Genomic DNA, 22,504 nt, shown 5'->3' with positions numbered 1-22,504 from the left:
AGCTGAAAGAGGGTGTCAAAAATTGATAAGTATTAAAAAAAACAAAACAAAACAAAACCAGGTAACCTGCCAGTGAAAAACTCAGCAATCCAGCTTATTAAAAGAAGTGAAGGATTAACTGAGTAGAGTCTGAAAAAATCTACACACAGAACAGGAATTTAAAATTAGAGGAGAGCAAAATGTAACAAGGCCACTAACTGGAATGTGAAGCAAGACAGATTCAGATTTAAAATATAACCGACACTGAAATAGCTTTCCCAGGCTGAGGCTGTGTTTTCCACAGTAGGTTCTTTAAACACAAATGGAACTAATACAGAATGTTCTCTTCAGACCAAATCATCCCAAAATTGCTCTGTCAACCAGCCAGGTTCTTTGTTTACTAAGAAAAGAAGATGAAAATGCTGTGATGAAAGCATTCTTACCTGTTTTCCAGAATAAGTGCTTCCTGAGCTAGAGGAGCCCTGTAAAATAATTTCAAACCATTTATTTTTGTCCTACGAGACTCCTAGTGAGTTGTGTCCAAAGAGCACTCAGCACTCTTGAAGATACCCTAGGTATTAGTGATACTGACTTTGGTTTTACCTTTTTCCTTGCACTTTCCCCCCCTATTTTAATTGAATGGTCTCAAGGAAGCACAGCTATGTCCTCTTTACTCCATGAACAGTTTCAGAGGACTTTCAAAGCAATGAATCATTGACCGAACTACGAAGTTTGAAACTGAAACAGTTATCCTGATATTTGAATACATCATTCTTAATAGAATGACCCAAGCATGTTCCTGTAAGTGACAGAGTATATCAAAACTTTGCTGTGGGAGGAATGAACGCTGCCTCATCCCTAGGTTCAAGTTTGAACAAAATACTCCAATTTTTATTGGTCAGTTTTCTCAGACATTTATTATAATGTACTTTTAAATTTCACCTAATTTAGATTTCACCTACTTCGAAGTGTTGCCTACTTTAAATGCCTATATCCACATTTCTACCCTGGTTGTGGAATACTATAAGAAGAATATCCTTACTGGCTTTCCTTGGTGACTGCCTCCTGAGGAAGATGGACCCTGAAAAAAGATACTAGTTTTCAACTCTAAGCCTATTTGTACTTCAGTATATTCTTGCTATCTGGAATAAAGGGCCACAGGAGAATGAACACTATTTTGTGTCCAGTCATCCAAAAATCCCAGGGAAAAGCTTATTTGAAATACAAATATTTAACATCTAGTTATAAGTATTCTTTTGAATGATGTATTTGTCAGAGAATTTAATATTTAATTCAGAGTTCTCAAGAGGAAAGAGCTGTTTTGTAGTTATGATTGTGTTTAATATATAGAAAGGGAAAAATAACAAGGTCCTAGTAAACAGTAATCCACCTGGAATTACTCTAGTTAGATTTGGGCAGAGGGGGAAAGGGGGTAAATGTTAGAGTCCTTTACAGCCCTATTTGAAGAAAGCTTTAATTACAGGAAGGTAGCTGAAAATTCAAAATGGATACTGAAAAGTTAGATATTCTACAAGAACTTAATTCAGTTTTCTGGCAAAGTTGCTCTGCTTATTTCAATGGCATTGCCAACAGGGACTCTTACAAGCATTGACGCTTACATAAATGCCATCAAATATGGTACAGAAAATGTCTCACCTTCATGATTCTTGTATAAGAAAATGCAACATTTGTGCCCACTCTTTAATAACAGGTGGATACATCTTATTTTCTACAAGAGATAAGCTAAAACACTGTGAGTGCTGATTTATATCTCCTGCCATTGAATGACCACAAGAGGAAGGTCTAAATTACATAGTAGAAAAAGTGGTCTGAAACAGAAGATGGAAATACGTGTAGTCAAATATCAACTATTATTTCCTACAAAAAGAAAAAGCAAGTATTTTCTTCAAAGCAAGCCAGAAATACTTAAGCAAATGCATATAAAATGAATTAAAAAGTGAGCCCTGAGCACGAAGTATATGATTGCTATGAGTTTAAACAGAAATAACTGTTCAGAAGTCCCTTACAAAGGAAAAAAAACCCTGTGATCTCATTCTGTGACTACTAGAACTGATCTAGAAATCAACAAGAAGTTCAGTTACAGAGTAAAATGCTGGCTCAAATCTAGGGACCTGTCTGGAAACAAATATTGTCTTTGCATTTGTTGAGATTGTCCCAGGTAAGTAAATCATGTGACACTTCCTGCATATTTAAGTCATTCTCAGAAAAATGTCTAATCCCTAACTAACTGGATATAACTTTTTTAACAGGCTTATAGGGAAAAAGAAACGTAAACTTCAAATTTTTATACTTACGGGGTTACCAGTTTGTCTGCCTCCAGAATGATATGAGCCCTGTAAGAAGTCAAACATCTATTAATTGAATGAAAAAAAATCTTCCATTGCTGTCTTGATACATTTTGTGCAGTACTTAGACAAACTTATTTGGATGTTCTTTGAAGAAAGAGTTCCTGGGGTACCTAACACATAAGCTATCGATTGCACCCCAAAACAATGCAATTTGTTATTCTGAATCAAGAAAGCGGTGTTACGAGATACAGTACAGTGATTGTAGTTTTACACAGAGCAGTAATTAATTGTAACCAATTATTTTATTCAGCTTCCTGAAATGGCTTTAATTGATACTACCTCAACTACTTAAGCTCAGTAAAATGGCCAAACAACTGTATCTTTCAGCATCAAGTAACTGACCCGACCCAGACAGTACAGGGAAAGAGTTCGGAGTGATGGGGTGGGAAGATGAGATACTCACCTGCCCACTATAGTGGCTGCTTCCTGAGGGAGATCCCTATTAAAAAAAAAATAAATCACAGGACACCTAAGTGCTTAAGCATTGGCAGAATAACAGCAGTTACTTGACTTTTCTGCGCAGAAGTAAATATCCCAGAGGAACCTTTTGACAGATCTTGGTAGGAATCTGGAAAGTATATTACTCTAAAAAGATGCAGTGAAAGGCTTCTGACTTAATTCCTCTAAGTTCCTTAATGATTGAAAGTAGTAAATTTGGTAAACAGTCACAAAACATCTGCTAAGACTATTCTCTGACATAAAGACACTTTGTATATTTAAGTATGGCTCTGTTCAACAGGAAACAAAAATCTACTTTATTTGTGATTTTCTCCTAGGTCAAACGTGTTCGGAGAGCATCATGTGTATTATTGTAAGAGCATCCTTATTTTTCTAAATCAGGTATTTGGAAAAAAATTGTTTTGCAGCTTTTAAAATTCCTCTGTGCTACAAGAGATGATCTTCTTAACAGAGTGGTACTGAACTCAAATGCTTGCCAATGGAGTAAAAAGAAAGGAAGTTGTTTTTTAGTATATAAGAGTGAAACGTTGCGAATGGAATAATACTAATGAAAAGTATGTTCCACGTTCTTATTAGACGGCCACCCATTGCGTCTGTTACCTATTTGGGCTAGTAAGATTCCTCGATTAATGACCAACTACTAAGTCTACAAAAGGTACATGGGGAGCTGCTTACAGTAAAGGACTCGAATTGCGGCTGAAGATAAAGAAAGTAGCAGTATTGCGGGTAAAACACCAGAATTTATATTTTCAAAGCAATATCTATTAGTATATTTTGTACCAAAGCTCTGAGTATTTAAACAAATGCAAAAAACAACCTCGGATCATTCCAATATAATTGAAAAATAACACAGAAAATATGTTTTGCACTGGTGTCAGTGATGTGAAACTGAAATAAGAGGCATTCTGAAGTAAAACAGCTAAAATTATGATCTATGCAGTTTCTTTAAATTGAAGCTTGTTCATGCTACTCCATTCCAGTTACTGAGAAATGGTCCCTGTTTTCAGATATTTATTGAGAGTAAAATAACTCTGAAAAAATGACTGGCAGTATATGTACTGCATCATATTTTCCTTTAATAAATAGCAAGTAGGAAGACAATCTTGGAAGCAAAGAAAAGTTGCTTGCCTGTCCGCCATACTGACTGCTTCCAGAATACGAAGAACCCTGTCAAAAGAATGTGGAACTTTTGTAAATAATTTTTTTAAATACCACCTGGCATCAAAAAACCCTGGACTCATGGCACCGATTAACAGTAAGAACTTTACACACTTCTAATGCAGTGGCAAATGGCTGCTTATCTGCACATCATATTAGTCGTTTATGCAATGAGATTAACCCCATGAATTAGTCTTCAGTATTTGCTCAAGGTAAGAAAGCTTCTATAACAACAGAGCAAAATCTTGGCCACAGTATATAGAAAGATAACTGAAATATCAACAGTGATTCAATAAAAGCCACATGCACTCTTTGGAATTATTGTCCCTATCTCTGTGACTAAACTGAACTCAATATTTAGTGACTTCTGGGCAAATATGGCAGCTGAGCCATGTTTATTCGTGAGGAACTAATCAATGTAAATGTTAAAGACGAATTGCCTACCTGTCCACCTTGGTAGCCGTTTCCTCCAAAATAGCCCTGTATTCAACAAAAATAGCCATGTTTACTCTGTATTAAATTCAATGTCATGTAGAGGAAAAGAAAGAGAACATATTGCCCTGCTTCAGTGATCAAGTAATTTACACTATTACTACTACACTCTTCTGTTTGGTTGATTCAACAAGTAAAGGATTTACTTGTTGACTTTACTAAATCAATACTTAATATTGACAATGTGATTGATAGTAAGCCCCTTGTTGACCGATTTATGACTGCTTTAAATTGAATCAGTTTTGATTCGTCCATATTCCTTCAGATTATCTGCTTGCAAGGAGAAGTAATTCTCTTCTGGTTCTCAGAATTGTCATATATACCACGAGTGGTATACTTATGGCACATGGGTTTTGCTTGATTTCATAATCTGAGAAAGAGAAGTAGTAGTCATCTAAGCAATTTTGACTATACTGGGACATAGTCTCAAACCCTCCCTCAAAAGTAAGTTAGCTTCATTTCAGCAAAACCACCTGTTTTATTATTTATGGTTGGTTTGGTTTTTTTGAAGTATTTACAAAAGTATAGGGAATACACGAATTAGAAAAATGGAAATAGCTGGAAATAGCTTTAACTTTTTAAATGCATTACTCTGCTCCCACTTGGAAGCATTTTGGGCCAAGATTTTAGATTTAAGTTTCACTAGTTAAATCTGTTAATAACCTGTTAATAACTGTTAATAACCATCGTAAGTGCAGCACTATTATGCCCACATGTCCAAAACCCAGCAGATATACTATAAGATATTTGGGAAGCAGATACTTAGAAAAGTCCCAGGTCTCTCTTATAAACCAAAAGAAATTAAACACTTTGAAGCAGGTTTTCACATCTGGGTATTTTACAGAATCAGTGCTAGTCTTCCAGGAACTGGAGAACATTACTACTTGCTTAATCCAGTGTGGGGAAAGTGCAAATTATTTCCCATATATTTGTTTGAAAATAGAACTGCATCTGGGTAGCTAGTTTTGAATACAATACTACAGTTGCAAGTCACTTAATATTTTTGTCCTTAGCAAGTTCCAATCTTCTCATTTTAGCACAATGTGAAAAAAAACTTTCATCACAGAAATTCACAGACAGAATTATTTCAAGAAATGTAGTTCCTTGGGAATTTTCCAGTATGTATAAACTCTATGAAAACTATACAAAGACAATACTTACTGCACTTCCACCGGGGCACACACATCCACCCTGTGTAAAACACAACCAAAACTTAGAGTCTATGACTGGAAGAGGCCTCTGAATTAGAAAATCAAGCTCACATTCTGCTACTGCAAGAAAATGGGCTATAAAATCCTGCTCATAAACGCACCAGGCTCCATCTAAAAAGTAGATTCTCTCTCTCACCACTGTCTTTTCAGGTTAGCCGTGCACTTACTGATCAAATTTCTCATTTTAAACTTACAGTAAAAAACCTATGCACCAAAGGGACAAGTAAAAAATTCAGAGTTATACTAACCTAAAGCAGGTTTTTTTGCCACCCTAGAGAGGCCAGAGCACATGGAATACATGCCGTACTCTCATGCCACAGGTGTAACAGAAAACACTAAAGATGACTTCCAGTGGAGGCCTACTAGGTGATTTCTACCCTGATCAAACCAACTGAGAGGTGGCCAGGGGTTTGCTGTTCAGTGCCTCACTTTCCACATTCAAACTGCACAAAGTGTGTAAGAAGAAAAATGTTTAGCACAAAAGCAGGTGCAGCAGCTCAAATACAACTGCCCTTCAGACAGTTACTGCTGGCTGCTTGGAATGACAGGGAAAAAGAGAACAGCGTGTTGCTGAGGCTTTGGGCAACAAGGACATCGGTGAAGGAAAACAGTTCTTGTGAAGGAAGGGTATGCAAAGTATATTGTGAATGCCTGACACGGGCACAACTGAGCGGTGTGGAGAAAGAAAAGCGTACCTGTCCACCAGACTGGCGGCCTCCTGCATAAAACCCCTGGAAAAAAATTAGTAGCTATTTATTTCTGTGTTACTGAGTAACATTCTCACTCGTTCTCTGTGGTCCTTAGTCTTTCAAATTGCTTCTGTTTAAACATAGCAAAAATGGGCTTCTTAGAACTGCCACATGTTTAAGGAAGCATTTCCATGCAGTCACAAAAGCCCCTGTATCATTTGCTCATATCATGACCTGACACACCAGACAGACCCAGACTTAGCTATTCTCACTCAGTTTGGCTTAAAGCTATTCTTTCTTAGAATGTTCCTTTTTTTATTTGCAAACAATACAGGTCAGTTTTCCTAATGAACTGTGTACCAATACTGAAAATACTACGAAAGTAGAAGTTTTACCTGCCCACCATACTGGCTGCTTCCTGAAGAAGCCATACCCTAAAGAAATGAGAAAGCATTTATATTCGTTGCACATTCTTTAAGTTATGACCTGTCACAGAAAAACACACTTTTATTTGTCTTCCTTGGATTTAAGTGTCACAGCAATACAAAAACTTCAGTTATAACCATACTAAAACCTGTTGGCCTTTACAATGGCTACTGTTTAAACAGAAAAAATAAGGTTTAAATCAGTGTCAGCTTCAGGCAGGTGTGAGTAGTGCTGCTGCACTGGGTTGTGAGCTCAGGGCAGCCTCCTATGTTTTACTTTCCTGAGTGGGCTGACACAGCAGGAGGTTGTATATTCATCTCTTCTGCCTAAACACTGTTTTGCTCTAAGGCAGCCCTTTATAAAATACTCTGTTTTTCACAAAACAGAAGAAGAGAGAAAGGTGAACAATGGAAATAACAACCCATAAATAGAAAAACAATTCTCACATGTCCTCCGTAACGGCTGCCACTTGAGAAAGATGGACCCTGGAAAAAAGTGTCAATTATTTCTCCATCAAAAAGCTTATTTAAGGGTTTTTGAAAGAAAGACTATTTTCTTTCTCGGTTGTACAACGAAAGGTTACAGAAAGATAAGCACTCAACGTATTCCTTTATGTGTTCTATGCAAATTAGGTATGGTCTCTATCATACAAATTGTCCATAACACTGAAAATGAGATATTAGGATTATATACCTAGTTTTGGGAGACTGTATTTGGACTGAAAATTTCTTTATCCCCTAATTCCTTCTCCAACAAATCTGACAATAAATGTTTTCAGAGGCCAAGGATGAGTTTGTTGGGGGTTTCACTCCATATTAAAGGATACACCACTAGGCAGCACTAGGAACCCTATCAATCATCTTTCACTTCACAAGGGCATGGAACACCTTTCTCTTAACACCTTCTGACCTTCTCCCTTGTTCCCCTCCTGAGACATACTGCTTCTCTGATATCAACACTGATATTGTGTTTTGCTGAAGAAAGTGCTATATTCCATAGGTTAAGGTAGAGGAGGAATGCAATCTGCTTTGAGCCTCTCCTTACTGTTAGAGTTAAGAAACCACGACAGCAGCAGAAGGGAAATGGGTCCAGAGTGAGGAGGGCAGGTCAGAGGGTAGAACAAGGCCAGAACTGCACTTACTGTGGTACAACAGAAGCACTGGTCCTTCATAGTTTTTGTATTGTTTCAGATCATATTATCCTTAGATACCTGATCATCTACTACCAGATTAACAGAGTTTACTCAAAATATTATTTTTTAAGTCAATAGAAAAGTACCCAGTTTTGATGTGTAAGCTGGGTGTTAGGGTAAGGACTACACAGGAAGTGATTCTCACCTGTCCTCCATACTGGCTGCCTCCTCCTGAAGAAGGTGAACCCTGAACAAAAAGAATTAAATGATCCATGTCATAATATTCCTTTAAACCATGCTCCATATGAAGGAGAGGTAGCTAATTTCTTTCAGAGCAAAACAGAGTTGACAGAACCAGGCTGTTCAAAAAGGAGTGAGACTCATCTGCATTTACCTTGATGCTTCAGAAATTACATCTCCTAAAAACTGCTTTGTATCACATACATTTTAACTACTATATGCCTAGCAGCAAATTAAATAAAACATGAAAAAAAATCCATCACCTTGAAAATGTTCTTTTTGACAGAGAACTACCAAGTCTCTCGGATATAGTAGTAAATAAAGGGAAGAATTCTCACCTGTCCTCCATACTGGCTGCTTCCTGAGGAAGGTGAACCCTGAATAGCAACAAAAGAAGAAGCTGAAACTTCTTTACACCCATTGCATAGACTCATAGAATCATTTCATGAGGCTTTTAAAAATTTTGGTCAGCTTCATGAAGTCTAATTTATGTCAGAAAGACACGACCTCTAGTCCTGCAACTTTCAGGAGCCAATTGAGGCAACCAATGTATTTCACATTCTATTTTTGCTTAGCCTTAAATAATAGTCTTCATCTGAACCTGTTTTGTTTAATCACAGTAGCACCATAATGCTACAGAAAAATATGTACTGAGAAGGTTTTAGACTAAGATAAACAAAGCAAGGTAGACAGCCAGGTAGGTAATGAATAAACTACAAGTTAGCATAGGTTGAAACTACAAAAGTGGGAACTATTAATGCTTACTTGTCCACCATAATGGCTGCCTCCATAAGAAGATGACCCCTGGAAAAATATTGAAAATCAGTTATTTCAGATTATCTAATACATGGAGACAAGCAGAGACATCTGTATTTTGTTATTTGACTGTTTGAAATCTTCCCAGAATAAACTCTGTATTTTTGTCTTCCTTGAATTCACAATATTGCTACAGAGAATAGATCACTATAAAGTTTCTTGAAATATTCCTGGATATCCTTTACTTGATAATCCTTTACTGGATTATCCTGGATAATCCTTTACTTGATAAGAGTCAAATAATGGTAAAACAAATATATAAAAAGTAAGAACTTACATGTCCGCCATACTGGCTAGATCCAGAGGAATATGAATCCTGTAAAGAATACCAAATAAGTGAATTACCTGCTCCAGGAATTCCTTAAATCAAAACATGACTCTCACAGGACAATAGGAGCAAAAGAGCAAGGTAAGAGTGAATGGAGGTGAGCAGGACTTTCAGCATGCTTTAATAACTAGAGTTCAAGCCTTACAAGGTAACTTGGGGAAACACCCGAGTTTCTAAGCAAGGGTGGAAGGCAAAAAAACCTACTGCTTTGTCTGTGTGACTTGTTGGGAAGGTTAAAGCAGCCTTCTTTCAAGTTCTTCCTCTGCTCATTTCTGGAGAATGGCATTTGTTTATTTGGAAAGCTGAATACTGGGCCAAAGCTAGCAGTAAGGTTGGCTGCCTAACAGGACTCTGAAAACCAAACTAAGCAAGTTTACTGAAACCTCATACAACAAGAGGTCTCTTAAGAGGGGAGATGGGATTTGGTTTCCCTTTTAATGGAATTAGGTCCACTAGGAATCAAAAATGCTATATTTGATTCATTATTTCCCCACAACTATTTTTTATGTGATCCTCACTGTGCAAGTTTCAGAGAACAAGGGCACTATTTGCTAAAAAAGCCACCATGTATACATTTTAGGACATATCAAACTCAATTACAAATTTGATTTACTGAGTTTTTGCTCTTTAAGCATAGTTCCCATATCAAAACTGAATTTAACTGAGTTTGTGAATAACCACCATTTTCAGAAGTGGCAAGCTGGCTCTCCTTTTGGGGTGAGTGCTTACTTGGCTACTGTAGTGGCTGCCTCCGGAAGATGATGAACCCTGAGAAAGAAAAAAAAAAAAAAAGAGTTACTTTTAGCTAGTAGAACTATTTTAACCCAAAACTTCTTGAAGGACGGCAGTCTATAAATTTCCATTTTAACCTTTTCTGCTTGGGTTTAAAATCCACGTAAGATGTAAAATCTAGCCTTCCCTACTTTGTTAATACACCTAAAATGTAGTGTGCACCCATCCACCAGAACGGCTGCCTCCAGAGACCTTTCAGAAAGGAAATACTAGTTATTTCATTTCAAAGGATCTGACTGAAGATAGGCAGCTTATTTCTTTCAGTTTCACATCAGCACACTGAAGAATGACATCCCCACAAAAAGCTTTTAATATTTGTTCTTGCAGAGTACTACAGACTTCGTGAGTACTTTGAGATTCCACAAGATCTGCTAAGCTCGAGAAGAAATTGTTTTGTGTTTAGTATAAAGTGTCCAGCATCTATCAGAAATGTGTCCTTCATAAGGAACCTTAATTGTGTAAAATGACTTCTCCATTGCCCTGTAAAGAAAATATTAAAGCAATGTTCTGGGGTAGACTGCAATACATAGTTGGGGGAGAACCAAGATCTACATTCAGTATGCACAAGCCATTCTCCCATGCTGAGGTACTGGGTGCACCTACGCGTTAAAGTACAGAGCAGGAGTGTGCCTTTGAGACAAAACTCCTGATAGTCCCCACTTGCTGTAGTTTGGTTTGCATCATGGAGTGGTCTCGGACTGACTTAATTGGATGCCTTTCAGATTAAACTGAATTGTAGAATGCCCTCCAGGAGCACACTTCATGCATTCAGGTAGTAACAGGACGTTTGGCCCATGGGGCCAGACCAGAGCAAACCCCTCCTGAAATGTGTATAGTGTGGCCATCAGTTCATCAGTGCTTATTGTTTCACTCTACAGAGTGAAACAATCCTAGCAGTTTGCAGTACTTGTCGATATAGACAAAATCACTATGTTCCCTCAATCTTTATATGCAATCCCCCATCCTGAGCTGCTGTCCAAAGATGGCCAAGTCAGTAAAAAACAAAAACCTCAGTTCCAATTGGAAGTTTCAAAGGAAACAAATCCCAACATCAATAATGTGAAGGATATAGAACACAGGCGGGTAAGAATATTTTCCTGACTGTAGATATATATACATTCCTCTTTCCTACAATGGAGTACAAGACCAGTCCTATTTATCACGTAATATTAATTTTGTATCATACGTTCATGTAGCTGTGTCCAAGGCAGCTTTATATCACTTAGCAGGCTGGTAACAATGCCACAGGCTTCTGTGCTAGATACAAAAAGACCCAAATGTTTTTTTCTCCCTTTAGTACAGGACATACATAGCTCCAGTGATATATACTGCATGACTCTAGCGCAGGATGAACAGAACAGGTCTTGGGAATGCTATAAACAGGCCTGTCCTGCAAGAGAGTTCTTATTCATATGAGAGGGCTAGCATCATTAAATTACTGATCTATGAATACTAACTTTTCTTGCAGTAAATGATCTAAGAGGAATACAAACACATAAATCCATGTCCTTAGGGGATATTTTGACATACTTCCAAGGAAGCCAATGGAACTGACTCCACAAGTAAATATTTATATTGTTATGTACCTGCATTTGTGCCAAACAACATTTTTCACTGAAAGTCTTTTCTTTGAATGAATTCTGTTTCAAATGGAAAGAGAAACTGAGTGCTGCATGAACATCCTGTGGGTATTTGTAACCGAGGTAGGTTTTTTCACAAGTGTTTAACTTCTATTAGGTACTGACACTTTTTAACCTCTCTAGCCATTATATTGACAACAGAAACACAGGGCACCCTTAAAAGCTGATGAACATCGCTTACATTTGCAGAGGAATCACTTCTGACTAAGGTAGGAGATCCACTCTGTGAGGAGAAAAAAAAAGGAAAAAAGAAAAATTAGCCTTTGTTTTAGATCATAAACTAAAAATGAAACAAAATCTTAGAATGCTTGTTCTATGGTATTTTAAAGGAAGAACATCACAGTCTGAAATTAAAATACACTTACACTTCACTTACTTTTTTTAATTTGCCAAGACAGGAAATAGGCTTTCTCAGCCTGGAAGACCATAAATCACTAAGTATCATTTTGTATCTACCCGTGACTCATGGCCGAGAAAATATGAATGCTACCCAAGGTGCAGGAATTCCCTTAACATATTACATATTGATTGACCACATATTATTTGCTTCGGAAAGCTGCATTACACTATTTCACAGTCTTTAAATAATTTCATATGGACTTAAAAGCACAGATGAGTAGTGGCTTACAGGTTTTTTTTTCAGTTTGGTAAACATTGATTTCTGAAACAAATTTTTATGGTTGGCAATTTTGTAGACTTGATATTATTTGAGTTTCCCTTCATGACAGATCTTTTGTTACTTAATCCTGCTATTTAATGCAATAAATTTTTTAAAAAAACTTTTTTGTGAGAAGAGATACACACCTTTCTAAATACTGCATAGTAACTGAAAGTCCCTGCGCAGGGAATAGACCTTGCTGCCAGCTTTAGGCGTTCCTGGCTTGTGTCAGCACTGGTGTGGCCAGCAGGAGCAGGGCAGGGATGGGGGGCGGCTGGGGGAGCTTAGCCTGGAGAAGGGGAGGCTGAGGGGAGCCCTTCTCGCTCTCTGCAGCTGCCTGAGAGGGGCTGGAGTGAGGGGGGGTTGGTCTCTTCTCCCAAGTCACTACGGATAGGACAAGAGGAAATGGCCTCAAGCTGCATCAGGGGAGGTTTAGATTGGCTATTAGGAAAAATGTCTTCACTGCAAGAGCAGTCAGGCCCTGACACAGGCTGCCCAGAGAGGTGGGGGAGTCACCATCCCTGGGGGTATTTAAAAGACATGTAGATGTGGTGCGTGGGGACGCAGTTTAGCGGTGGACTTGGCAGTGCTAGGTTTACAGGTGGACTTGATGATCTGAAAGGTCTTTTCCAACCTAAATGATTCTATGATTCTGAATTCTTCATCTTGGCATAATGATAAATAACTCCTACCACGTCAGTAATATGTAAGTCAAAGGAACAATGAATATAAAATTAAGAGTACATTCAAGCAAATAAGTCAGAAATAAATATAGCCACAGATAAATTTCCAGTGAAATAATTTAGTAAAAGAAAATGTGTAATGAACAAATAACACTTACAGAACTTCCCCCAGAACAATCACATCCACCCTGTAAAGAATGTAGAAAACATTTAAGATACCAAGAGCACAGGACTGAAAAGGACACCAGTTACAACTCAGATTACTACTTCTACCATCCCAGGTATGCAAGCCATAAAATTACATTCATAACTGCCCAAGTGTCTAACTTATAGAATTCAGTCTATATTTTGTTCTCTTCATCCTATGCAACTATTCCTGCACTTATTGCTCTGATGGGGCAAAAGGCTTCCAATTTTGTTATATTTAAATTTATGTCTATAATCTTTACCATATTACTCACCAAAGGGACAAATAGAATTCTGAGTGGCATTAACAGAAAGCAATATTTTTTTGCCTAGAGAGGCCAGAGCACATGGAATACATGCCGTACTCTCATGCCACAGGTGTAACAGAAAACACTAAAGATGACTTCCAGTGGAGGCCTACTAGGTGATTTCTACCCTGATCAAACCAACTGAGAGGCGGCCAGGGGTTTGCTGTTCAGTGCCTCACTTTCCACATTCAAACTGCACAAAGTGTGTAAGAAGAAAAATGTTTAGCACAAAAGCAGGTGCAGCAGCTCAAATACAACTGCCCTTCAGACAGTTACTGCTGGCTGCTTGGAATGACAGGGAAAAAGAGAACAGCGTGTTGCTGAGGCTTTGGGCAACAAGGACATCGGTGAAGGAAAACAGTTCTTGTGAAGGAAGGGTATGCAAAGTATATTGTGAATGCCTGACACAGGCACAACTGGGCGGTGTGGAGAAAGAAAAGCATACCTGTCCACCAGACTGGCGGCCTCCTGAAGAAGTTGAGCCCTGTAAATGTTATATTTTGATTTAGAAGATCTTTATGTTTGACATATATATTTTAATACAATGTATTGTCTTTTATTTTCTAAACTATGTTTGAAAAAAATCTATCTGGTTAAGAATGCAATTTTATCTACAGAAAGATTAATGAGGATAAAAAAACCCCCAAGTAGCCTAGAAACTTAGGTATTGCCAATCTGGTAAAATCTCCTTGCAATATGTGCATTGGAAAAAAATAAACACACAAAAACCCCACAAAAACCAAAAACAAAAACACCCCAAACAAACAAACAAACAACAAAAACCACCAACAAAAAACCCAGCACTGAAGAAAACTTTCTTACCTGCCCACCATACTGGCTGCTTCCTGATGAGGGTGAGTCCTGAAAAAAGAAACCCAAATGAACTTGGTTTATATTTTAAAAATATAAAGTAATACCAAATATTTATTACTTTAATTTGTTTCTTGGTGTTAGAATGTCAGTTAATACATGAATTGTATTTTGACCGCTCTGCTTACACTTTGACTTTTATGTAGAGTTATATAAGGAAAAGGTATTTGAGTACCAAATGAATTTTGCTCACAGATAAAAGATTACTGTAATACAATATGAGGACTCAAGGTTTTATATCACAGATACTTCAGGTCAAAAGTACAAAGAGTTAGTATTTACCTGTCCACTGGAATAGCTACCACCTTGAGAAGATGACCCCTGCAAAAAGTAGACCCCATTTATTTTTGTTTAAAATGGCTTCTGGAAAACAAGACTAAATTGTTCAACAGTCACACACACTTGTTTTTTTACATTTTTTATTTATTTTTTTTTAAACAGTTTGCTATTTGGTTTCACAAGATAGGATGCCAGATGCTATGAGAAATTCTAGGAGATAAACAGTTGGGTATAATTTACTCATCAGGATAATTTTAAAAGTAGAACAGCCATTTTGAAAGGGAACTGCAAATAATGAATAAAATAGATGCTTACATGTCCACCTGACTGGCTGCCTCCTGGGGAATAAAAATCCTGGAAAAATGTATTGAAATTACATGAAAAACCCAAAAACTTCCTTTCTTTTGTAGTATGGAAAGAGCAGGATGGAAGCTGAACACTTGCTTCTCCATGTTCCTTAAGTTTTTCTCATAGATTGTTCAAGAACAACAAAAAAAGGTCTTTCTGTATAAAATATCACATGCCCCTTTATGCCTGTTGATAATTGCTCTTTTGGTGAAAGATATTCTTTTGGATACAATGATTAATGAGTTCTTATATCTCCAACAAAATAATTTCTTAGTCTGTGTCATTTAATTCTCATTGGAATAAATAAAATGGGTGCCACGTAAAAATGGCAGGAAAACGGAAACCCTCCTAAGTCATACAGCACAACAAAGCAAAAGGTTTCACTTAGAATAAATGCTGCATAAATCATGGCGTTGAAGCCTTTTGCAATCAAGCAATGAGAAAAAGCACAGGAACCTGAACAAGTAAATTGTGGTACCGTGTTTGTAATGTGAGTTTGAGATTTAAGAGCACAGCTCAGCATCCGTTGGGATTTCTATCAGTACTTTAACACTTTAGCCATATCCCCACTCCCTCAGTGCTTGAGGAGTTTCTATCCCACACTGGAAGCTGCCACACCAGATGTAATTTAGGTGGCTAACAGTTGCCAAGCACTGGGGCAGGCACCCTGGCAACACGTAAGGGAGGAGCACTTACCCGTTCACTCTGCCAGCTGCCAGATGTTGAGGTGGAATCCTAAAAAATATTAGATTTAGTTATTGCATAGCAAATGTTTCTATTTTCCTTCCTAAGCAATGCTGGAAGTCAAAGAAAACTACTGCTTTTTGCATGACTTGTTGGGAAGGTTAAAGTTGTAGGCTGTAGGATAAGCAGCATTCTTTCAAATTCTTTCTCTGCTCATTTCTGGAGAATGGCATTTATTTGGAAAGGCAAATCCTGATATAGCTTAATAAAAGAATGAGATCACATCTCAATTTATGTTATTTCCTCTTAGAATGCTATAGGGGAAAACATCAGCACTTTAAAAGTTGTCTTGGTACTTATAAGACCTCAGCGGTACACATCAATGTTGTTATAACTTAGTTTCTTTCATACTTTAGTATCCACAAGAAGATTTTGATACAGAAACTGCGTGGAAACTAATGACACACTATACTTGTGGCTGAAGTACACAGCTGAATATATGAAAATTTGTCAAGAACAATTTCCTACTAACCAGGACACTGGAAAGCAGCCTTCTTAGAAATCCAGTTAAAGTTCAATCAATTACTCAAGACTCTGAGAAAATGAGACATTAAACTTGGAAAGGCATGTTCTTGAACAGAAAAGCAAGGAGTTCTCACCACAATGCATAAAACCAAACCATTCCTAAGCAATGTATGGATGAAGGAACTTGAATCTTATATGCCTGGCATTGGAAAAACACAAATGAAATGTAGTGTGAATTGGAGATGGAAAGAGAGTGTGCTGGTCTGTGCAGTAATGATAATGCAAGTGGTATTGTAGAAAAATAATAAAACGAGATAACGGTTAAGGGTCAGATATGATGTGTTTTCTCAAAGAAACAAGGAATAGTTGAATTTTAAAATAAATCTGTATTTTAACAGCAATTATGTTTGAAAGTCTTAATTTGTGGGAATCATTAAGAGAGTCCAGAATAATAAACATATATGGAATACACTCTTAAGGAGATAAATCAGGAAAAATAACCCTTAAGAACAAGAATGGCTGATCTGACATACGGATAGTACTGTTGTTGTAGTATTAAATTACTGTTACTGTATTAAATTAACTCAGTGAACAAATTAAATTGCTGGAAGTAAGACATATCTGGGTTTTTTTGTATAACATGAGCATATACTAATAGTGAGTTTTGATAGAAACTGAAATAACGGAAAAGACCTTCCCTTGTGAATGCCACTTCTAATAACTGACTCAAAAAATGTATGATTGTTACAAGTCAGAACTGTTGTAACTGCAGTTTTGATTTGCCAAGTCCTTATCAGACCATAGCACAATAATGTGACATAATTTAAGTCAACATTTTCCTTTATCTATAGAAGCAATATAATTTCAGAGAAGTTATTGCAGAAAATTACTAAACAGCAGAGATAATTGCAATGTAATCTAAAGGAAATCTTGAAGATAAGATGATGAGAAAAGGTGGAGGCCATGGAAGCACCAAATACTTTAAAAGGTAGTAAATTCTGATATTGATATAGTAGAGAAGAAATGCTTACATTGTCTTCAGTTTCAAGGCCTCCTATAGAAGGTGAATCCTGTAAAATAATGGAAAACCATTCATTTTCATATAAAAAGGACTATTCCATAATCTTACTTGCAGAGAATATAAAATAGAAAAATAAAAATAACCAACCACTTAGAATCTCCAATATTACCTAAAGCAGGGAACGTTCAAGGAAAGAAAAAATACATAGCTTTGCCTACTGCTTAAGTAGAAGAGGTTAAAAAACCACCTCCTTGTAAATATGCATTTTTATAAGAAAAAATTTTAGATAAAGTTGATTTGCAACATTAACTGTTCTTTACACTCAAAAATCCCATTATTTGTGCTTGCTTTCCAGGTCCTGCACTAGAAGCAGCAACACAATTATCTATGAAAAAGCAATCTGGGTTGTATGTCTCTATTTTTAATAAATAATTCTACATGACTTCAGCTGGTTAAAATGCATTGCTAAATAAAACATAAGACGGTCCCTACAGAATGATCCCACAATGAGATTCACATCAATAAATACAGACTTCAAATATATGTATGTGCTTTTGCCTAGACTTTCAACAGCTTCTGCCTAAGTAAGTGCGTAAAGTAAATGCACAAAATATTTTCCTTTTGAATGAGCCAGTGCATAAACAATGAAGTAGTTAAAGCACTGAATCCTCATGGTGGCACACTAAGCAGGATAGTGTATATAGCACATCACCTTCCCTCCATTATGGAAACTTTTGGAGTTGTAAAGGGGTAAATAAAATTAAAGAGAAACAAAAGGTAAAATGGAATTTCCATGGTCATCTCTTAAAAATCATGGAAATATAGAACCCAGCGCACATGAGAACCAGCACAACAAGCTTAAGCGTTTGATGTATGAGACAAATAGTATTTACCTGGCCATAAGATCCAGCATCACTATATGTGGAAGATCCACCCTGTATAGAAAACATAAATAGTTTTCATATTGCAAATAGACTTTCGATGTTTTTGGATGCTTACTGTAGGGATCCCCTTCTGGGAAGATTTAAAAGATATTAGTATTTACTCCATTGTTGGAATGGCTATTGAGCAACCCCGAGATATGTCCCTGTAAACACTAATCTAACATATTTCTTACTCAAAATCTATTTCCACTTTTGAAGAGACCTTCCTCTTGCAGATAATTCACAGCTAGCACTGTTGAGGAGAATAAGCTTTAAAAATTGGAAGCAACTCACTTTTTGCTCCCCTATAAACTTTCAGGCTACTTAGTTAAAAGTATATGCAAATTCACTCTGCAAAGAAGAAACTGCCTTCATAAAACTATTGTAAGATTAAAATACAGAATATAGCTCTATATAGAAGCCAGGGTATTTCCCACAGTACTTACAGAAAGAGAAAACAAAGAGTATTTACCTGTCCATAGGATTCATTGCTGCTGTCATAGGCAGAAGACCCTCCCTGTACAGAAAAAAAAAAAAAGTTTATGTTGGTTTCCTCAAGAAAGAGTTTTCCTTCTTTCAAGGGCAGTATAGGACTGAAGATAACAGAAGTCTTATTTTTAGAAACATAGAAGAATGCTTACCTGTCCGTAAGATCCACCAGGATAGTTGGAAGACCCTCCCTGTAGGGGAAACACAAAAATTTACTGCTTTGTAGTTGAAAAGGGCTCTCAAGGAAGACTTTTAGACTGCTCCTGTGCAGGCACAGCGCCCAGAATATTTACCTGGTTGCCAGAGTAAGAGCCGTACGAAGAACCTGGGCCCTCCTGAAAGGAAAACACAGACTAGCTATTTCCTTGCAGGCAGGGTGAGTATTTAAATACCAGTGTAGCCGGTTCTCACTTTACACCCCATTCTCCCAGTTTTGAGCTAACTTTTGTGTACCTAAATAAAAATCAAGACCAATATTGTTGAAGTGGAAGAAGCCTTCTGGCAGCAATCTTCTCAGCCTGCTGAAATTTGAATTCTGCAAGGAAACTGCAGATGCTATCCTGCACTGTTCTCTGCCAAACCTCACACCACGAGGTTACATCAGGCTTAATTTAAGTTTTCTACTCTAGAGACAACTGTCAGGTCTATAATTACAGCGGGCTGTAGCAGCCACAACACCAGGACTCTAGGAAGCAGGATGATGGGAATCTGCGTTATCCTGATAAGGGAGGAAGAACAACTACCTGTCCATAGGATCCTCCGGGATAGAAGAAAGGCCCTCCCTGTGCAGGAGACAGAACAGGTTACTGGTTTATATCTGGCTGCTCCTTCAGGGAAGGTTTGGATGGAGCTTCTGAATAGGGCATTTTATCTGAATGTTTACCTGGTTACCATAGTATGTGCTGTGTGAAGAACCTGGCGCTCCCTGAAATGAAAACACAGGCTAGCTATTTTCTTGCAAAGAGGATGGTATAAATAGCAATGTACCTGCCTCTCACTTTAGGCCAATATTGTTAAAGAACAAGGAAGTTTTTATCGCTAATTTTCTTAGCTTGTGAAAATGTCATTCCATGGAAGTTGTAAACACAATTTAATCTTTTCCTCTGACAGACTTTATGTTTTAAGTTACAAATGGTTGATTAAATTCTTGGTTGTTATATTTTACAACAGCTACTATATGGGGATTATAGGACTGAAGATAACAGAAGTCTTATTTTTAGAAACATAGAAGAATGCTTACCTGTCCGTAAGATCCACCAGGATAGTTGGAAGACCCTCCCTGTAGGGGAAACACAAAAATTTACTGCTTTGTAGTTGAAAAGGTCTCTCAAGGAAGACTTTTAGACTGCTCCTGTGCAGGCACAGCGCCCAGAATATTTACCTGGTTGCCAGAGTAAGAGCCGTACGAAGAACCTGGGCCCTCCTGAAAGGAAAACACAGACTAGCTATTTCCTTGCAGGCAGGGTGAGTATTTAAATACCAGTGTAGCCGGTTCTCACTTTACACCCCATTCTCCCAGTTTTGAGCTAACTTTTGTGTACCTAAATAAAAATCAAGACCAATATTGTTGAAGTGGAAGAAGCCTTCTGGCAGCAATCTTCTCAGCCTGCTGAAATTTGAATTCTGCAAGGAAACTGCAGATACTATCCTGCACTGTTCTCTGCCAAACCTCACACCACGAGGTTACATCAGGCTTAATTTAAGTTTTCTACTCTAGAGACAACTGTCAGGTCTATAATTACAGCGGGCTGTAGCAGCCACAACACCAGGACTCTAGGAAGCAGGATGATGGGAATCTGCGTTATCCTGATAAGGGAGGAAGAACAACTACCTGTCCATAGGATCCTCCGGGATAGAAGAAAGGCCCTCCCTGTGCAGGAGACAGAACAGGTTACTGGTTTATATCTGGCTGCTCCTTCAGGGAAGGTTTGGATGGAGCTTCTGAATAGGGCATTTTATCTGAATGTTTACCTGGTTACCATAGTATGTGCTGTGTGAAGAACCTGGCGCTCCCTGAAATGAAAACACAGGCTAGCTATTTTCTTGCAAACAGACATTTAAGTAAGTGAGTCCATTTCTGAGTTTCTATTATTTCAAAAGATAGCTTTCAAGGAGGACGTTACCGTCTTCATTAAAAGAGAACACTGGTTATTTTTGTTAGAGATAAGGAAAGCTTTAGCAGGTAATTTTGTGTTCTGGTTAAAGACCTGAAAAAAAAAAACAACTAACTTGTCATTTTACACTTTCTAATCACAGAATCCTATGTCATACCTGCCTGCTCCGTATTTTATAGATGATCATGACCCTGATTGTGGTTTTAAAAATTGCTGGAATAGTAAACTTCCAGAGTGTAAATAGGGTTCAGGAGAGGAGATTTTTCAGCTTGTCACTTAAAGGAGAAGACTTTTACCAGTACATAACATCCATTAGGATGGTCACATCCCCTTTATATACAAAATAAAATATTATTCTATGGTTAGACTGCTTCCTCAGAGACTGTTTGTTGACTGAACTCTTGTCTTTAGATGAAGCTTAGAAAAAAATTGCAGCGTGAGGAATTTGGAGATCCACATAAGAAAATCCAATGTTTCCTTTAAAACAAGATGGTTTAAGTATGTACAGCTTTGACTCTTCATTTGTAATCTTTTCCACGTTTGAAGATACCTTCATGTAACTTACAGCTTTTATGTTTAGAAGAGAGCTTTTTGCAGGAATTTTCCTCCTGGGCTGAAGAATATTCAAGGAAGTAAATGACTGTCTCCTTTAGATAAGATTTGTGAATGCTGTTTTTTTATACATATACATCTACCTAAACCTTGCTATTTTTATGCAGAAGAACAAACCTGCCTACCATGACCAATGTGTTTACATGCTAATCTTAAGCACTGCTACTGCCATATGTAAAGGATTTACCCTGGACAGAAAATGAGAGTAAGTCTGGTTTTTGATTCAGTCTATTCCTTTGCAAAGATCGCTGAACTTTACTGTGGGCTGAAGGCAAAGATCAAGACTGTTTCTACCTAGTTATCATAAACTATTTGTATCAGCTGATACTACCACAAACTGAATTGCAAGTCTCTTGTGTATCAAAGTGGACTCCTCTGCACTGAGAACTGGTTTTCTAACACATCCAGTTTAGATGTCGTCTTTTCTTCATGTTGAAAATTATTGTTTGATAGCAACTAAATACATACTCCTCTGCCTGGCCAAGCTGTGGTGGCTTGCTGTTAAAAACTAAGCCTAGCCTCTTTTTGACCCAATTTAAGCGTGCAAAGAAAAAAGCCCTATTAGAATGAAAACTTGCATAAAGATGCCCATCTTTTTCCTTGGAAAAGGATTTGCTTATCCAGCATTACAATCACAGGACAAAAAGTTCTTCCTTGATGAAGTTTCAATATTAGTTATTTTAATATACCAGCCTATATTTTAAAACATGCAGGTCATGATTACTGCTCAGCCTCAATTATATGAAAGAGGTGGTATTTTACCTGACAGAAAAGACTGTTGCTATATGTTAATGACAGTTAGGTTCAGAAAGCAGTAATTTCTTTATACAAATAGTTTGCTTAAATAGCATGCTTTTTTATAGAAGTAATAATCCACAATATGATTTGTGTTGAAATTGAAAACAAACAAAAAAATTACACCATTCTAATGGGTTTATGTAAGTATAGCCTCAATAAAAGCTTCAAAAAATTAGATTTCAGGTAGAAGAGAGGTGACTCTAAAGTCCATGTTCATCTGGCAAAGCCGGGTGAAGCTAGCCTGTAATGCCCATGTAACTGCATTCCTTGCACTT

General features: G+C 37.4%; 1 protein-coding gene across 1 annotated transcript in view; it reads right to left on the bottom strand.

Annotated features, from left to right (window-relative positions):
- Positions 1-22,504, bottom strand: part of LOC142059399 (uncharacterized) — an 84,410-nt gene that overhangs the window by 1,969 nt on the left and 59,937 nt on the right. Inside the window, exons 41-73 of the mRNA XM_075098221.1 lie at positions 20,677-20,718; positions 20,537-20,575; positions 20,087-20,128; positions 19,946-19,984; positions 19,589-19,630; positions 19,449-19,487; positions 18,999-19,040; positions 18,858-18,896; positions 18,689-18,733; positions 18,187-18,228; positions 17,304-17,342; positions 15,760-15,798; positions 15,031-15,069; positions 14,719-14,757; positions 14,389-14,427; positions 14,012-14,050; positions 13,231-13,260; positions 11,913-11,954; positions 10,029-10,067; positions 9,249-9,287; positions 8,921-8,959; positions 8,494-8,532; positions 8,121-8,162; positions 7,230-7,268; positions 6,753-6,791; positions 6,364-6,399; positions 5,619-5,648; positions 4,410-4,445; positions 3,936-3,974; positions 2,752-2,787; positions 2,295-2,333; positions 1,022-1,060; positions 423-461 (exon numbers count right to left, since the gene is read on the bottom strand). Coding sequence (XP_074954322.1) covers positions 423-461; positions 1,022-1,060; positions 2,295-2,333; positions 2,752-2,787; positions 3,936-3,974; positions 4,410-4,445; positions 5,619-5,648; positions 6,364-6,399; positions 6,753-6,791; positions 7,230-7,268; positions 8,121-8,162; positions 8,494-8,532; positions 8,921-8,959; positions 9,249-9,287; positions 10,029-10,067; positions 11,913-11,954; positions 13,231-13,260; positions 14,012-14,050; positions 14,389-14,427; positions 14,719-14,757; positions 15,031-15,069; positions 15,760-15,798; positions 17,304-17,342; positions 18,187-18,228; positions 18,689-18,733; positions 18,858-18,896; positions 18,999-19,040; positions 19,449-19,487; positions 19,589-19,630; positions 19,946-19,984; positions 20,087-20,128; positions 20,537-20,575; positions 20,677-20,718 — 1,287 coding nt within the window. The remainder of the gene's footprint in view (positions 1-422; positions 462-1,021; positions 1,061-2,294; positions 2,334-2,751; positions 2,788-3,935; positions 3,975-4,409; positions 4,446-5,618; positions 5,649-6,363; positions 6,400-6,752; positions 6,792-7,229; positions 7,269-8,120; positions 8,163-8,493; positions 8,533-8,920; positions 8,960-9,248; positions 9,288-10,028; positions 10,068-11,912; positions 11,955-13,230; positions 13,261-14,011; positions 14,051-14,388; positions 14,428-14,718; positions 14,758-15,030; positions 15,070-15,759; positions 15,799-17,303; positions 17,343-18,186; positions 18,229-18,688; positions 18,734-18,857; positions 18,897-18,998; positions 19,041-19,448; positions 19,488-19,588; positions 19,631-19,945; positions 19,985-20,086; positions 20,129-20,536; positions 20,576-20,676; positions 20,719-22,504) is intronic.

This window comes from Phalacrocorax aristotelis, chromosome 6, assembly GCF_949628215.1.
Source record: "Phalacrocorax aristotelis chromosome 6, bGulAri2.1, whole genome shotgun sequence".
NCBI lineage: Eukaryota > Metazoa > Chordata > Aves > Suliformes > Phalacrocoracidae > Phalacrocorax > Phalacrocorax aristotelis.
This window is presented reverse-complemented; position numbering and strand designations above follow the sequence as displayed.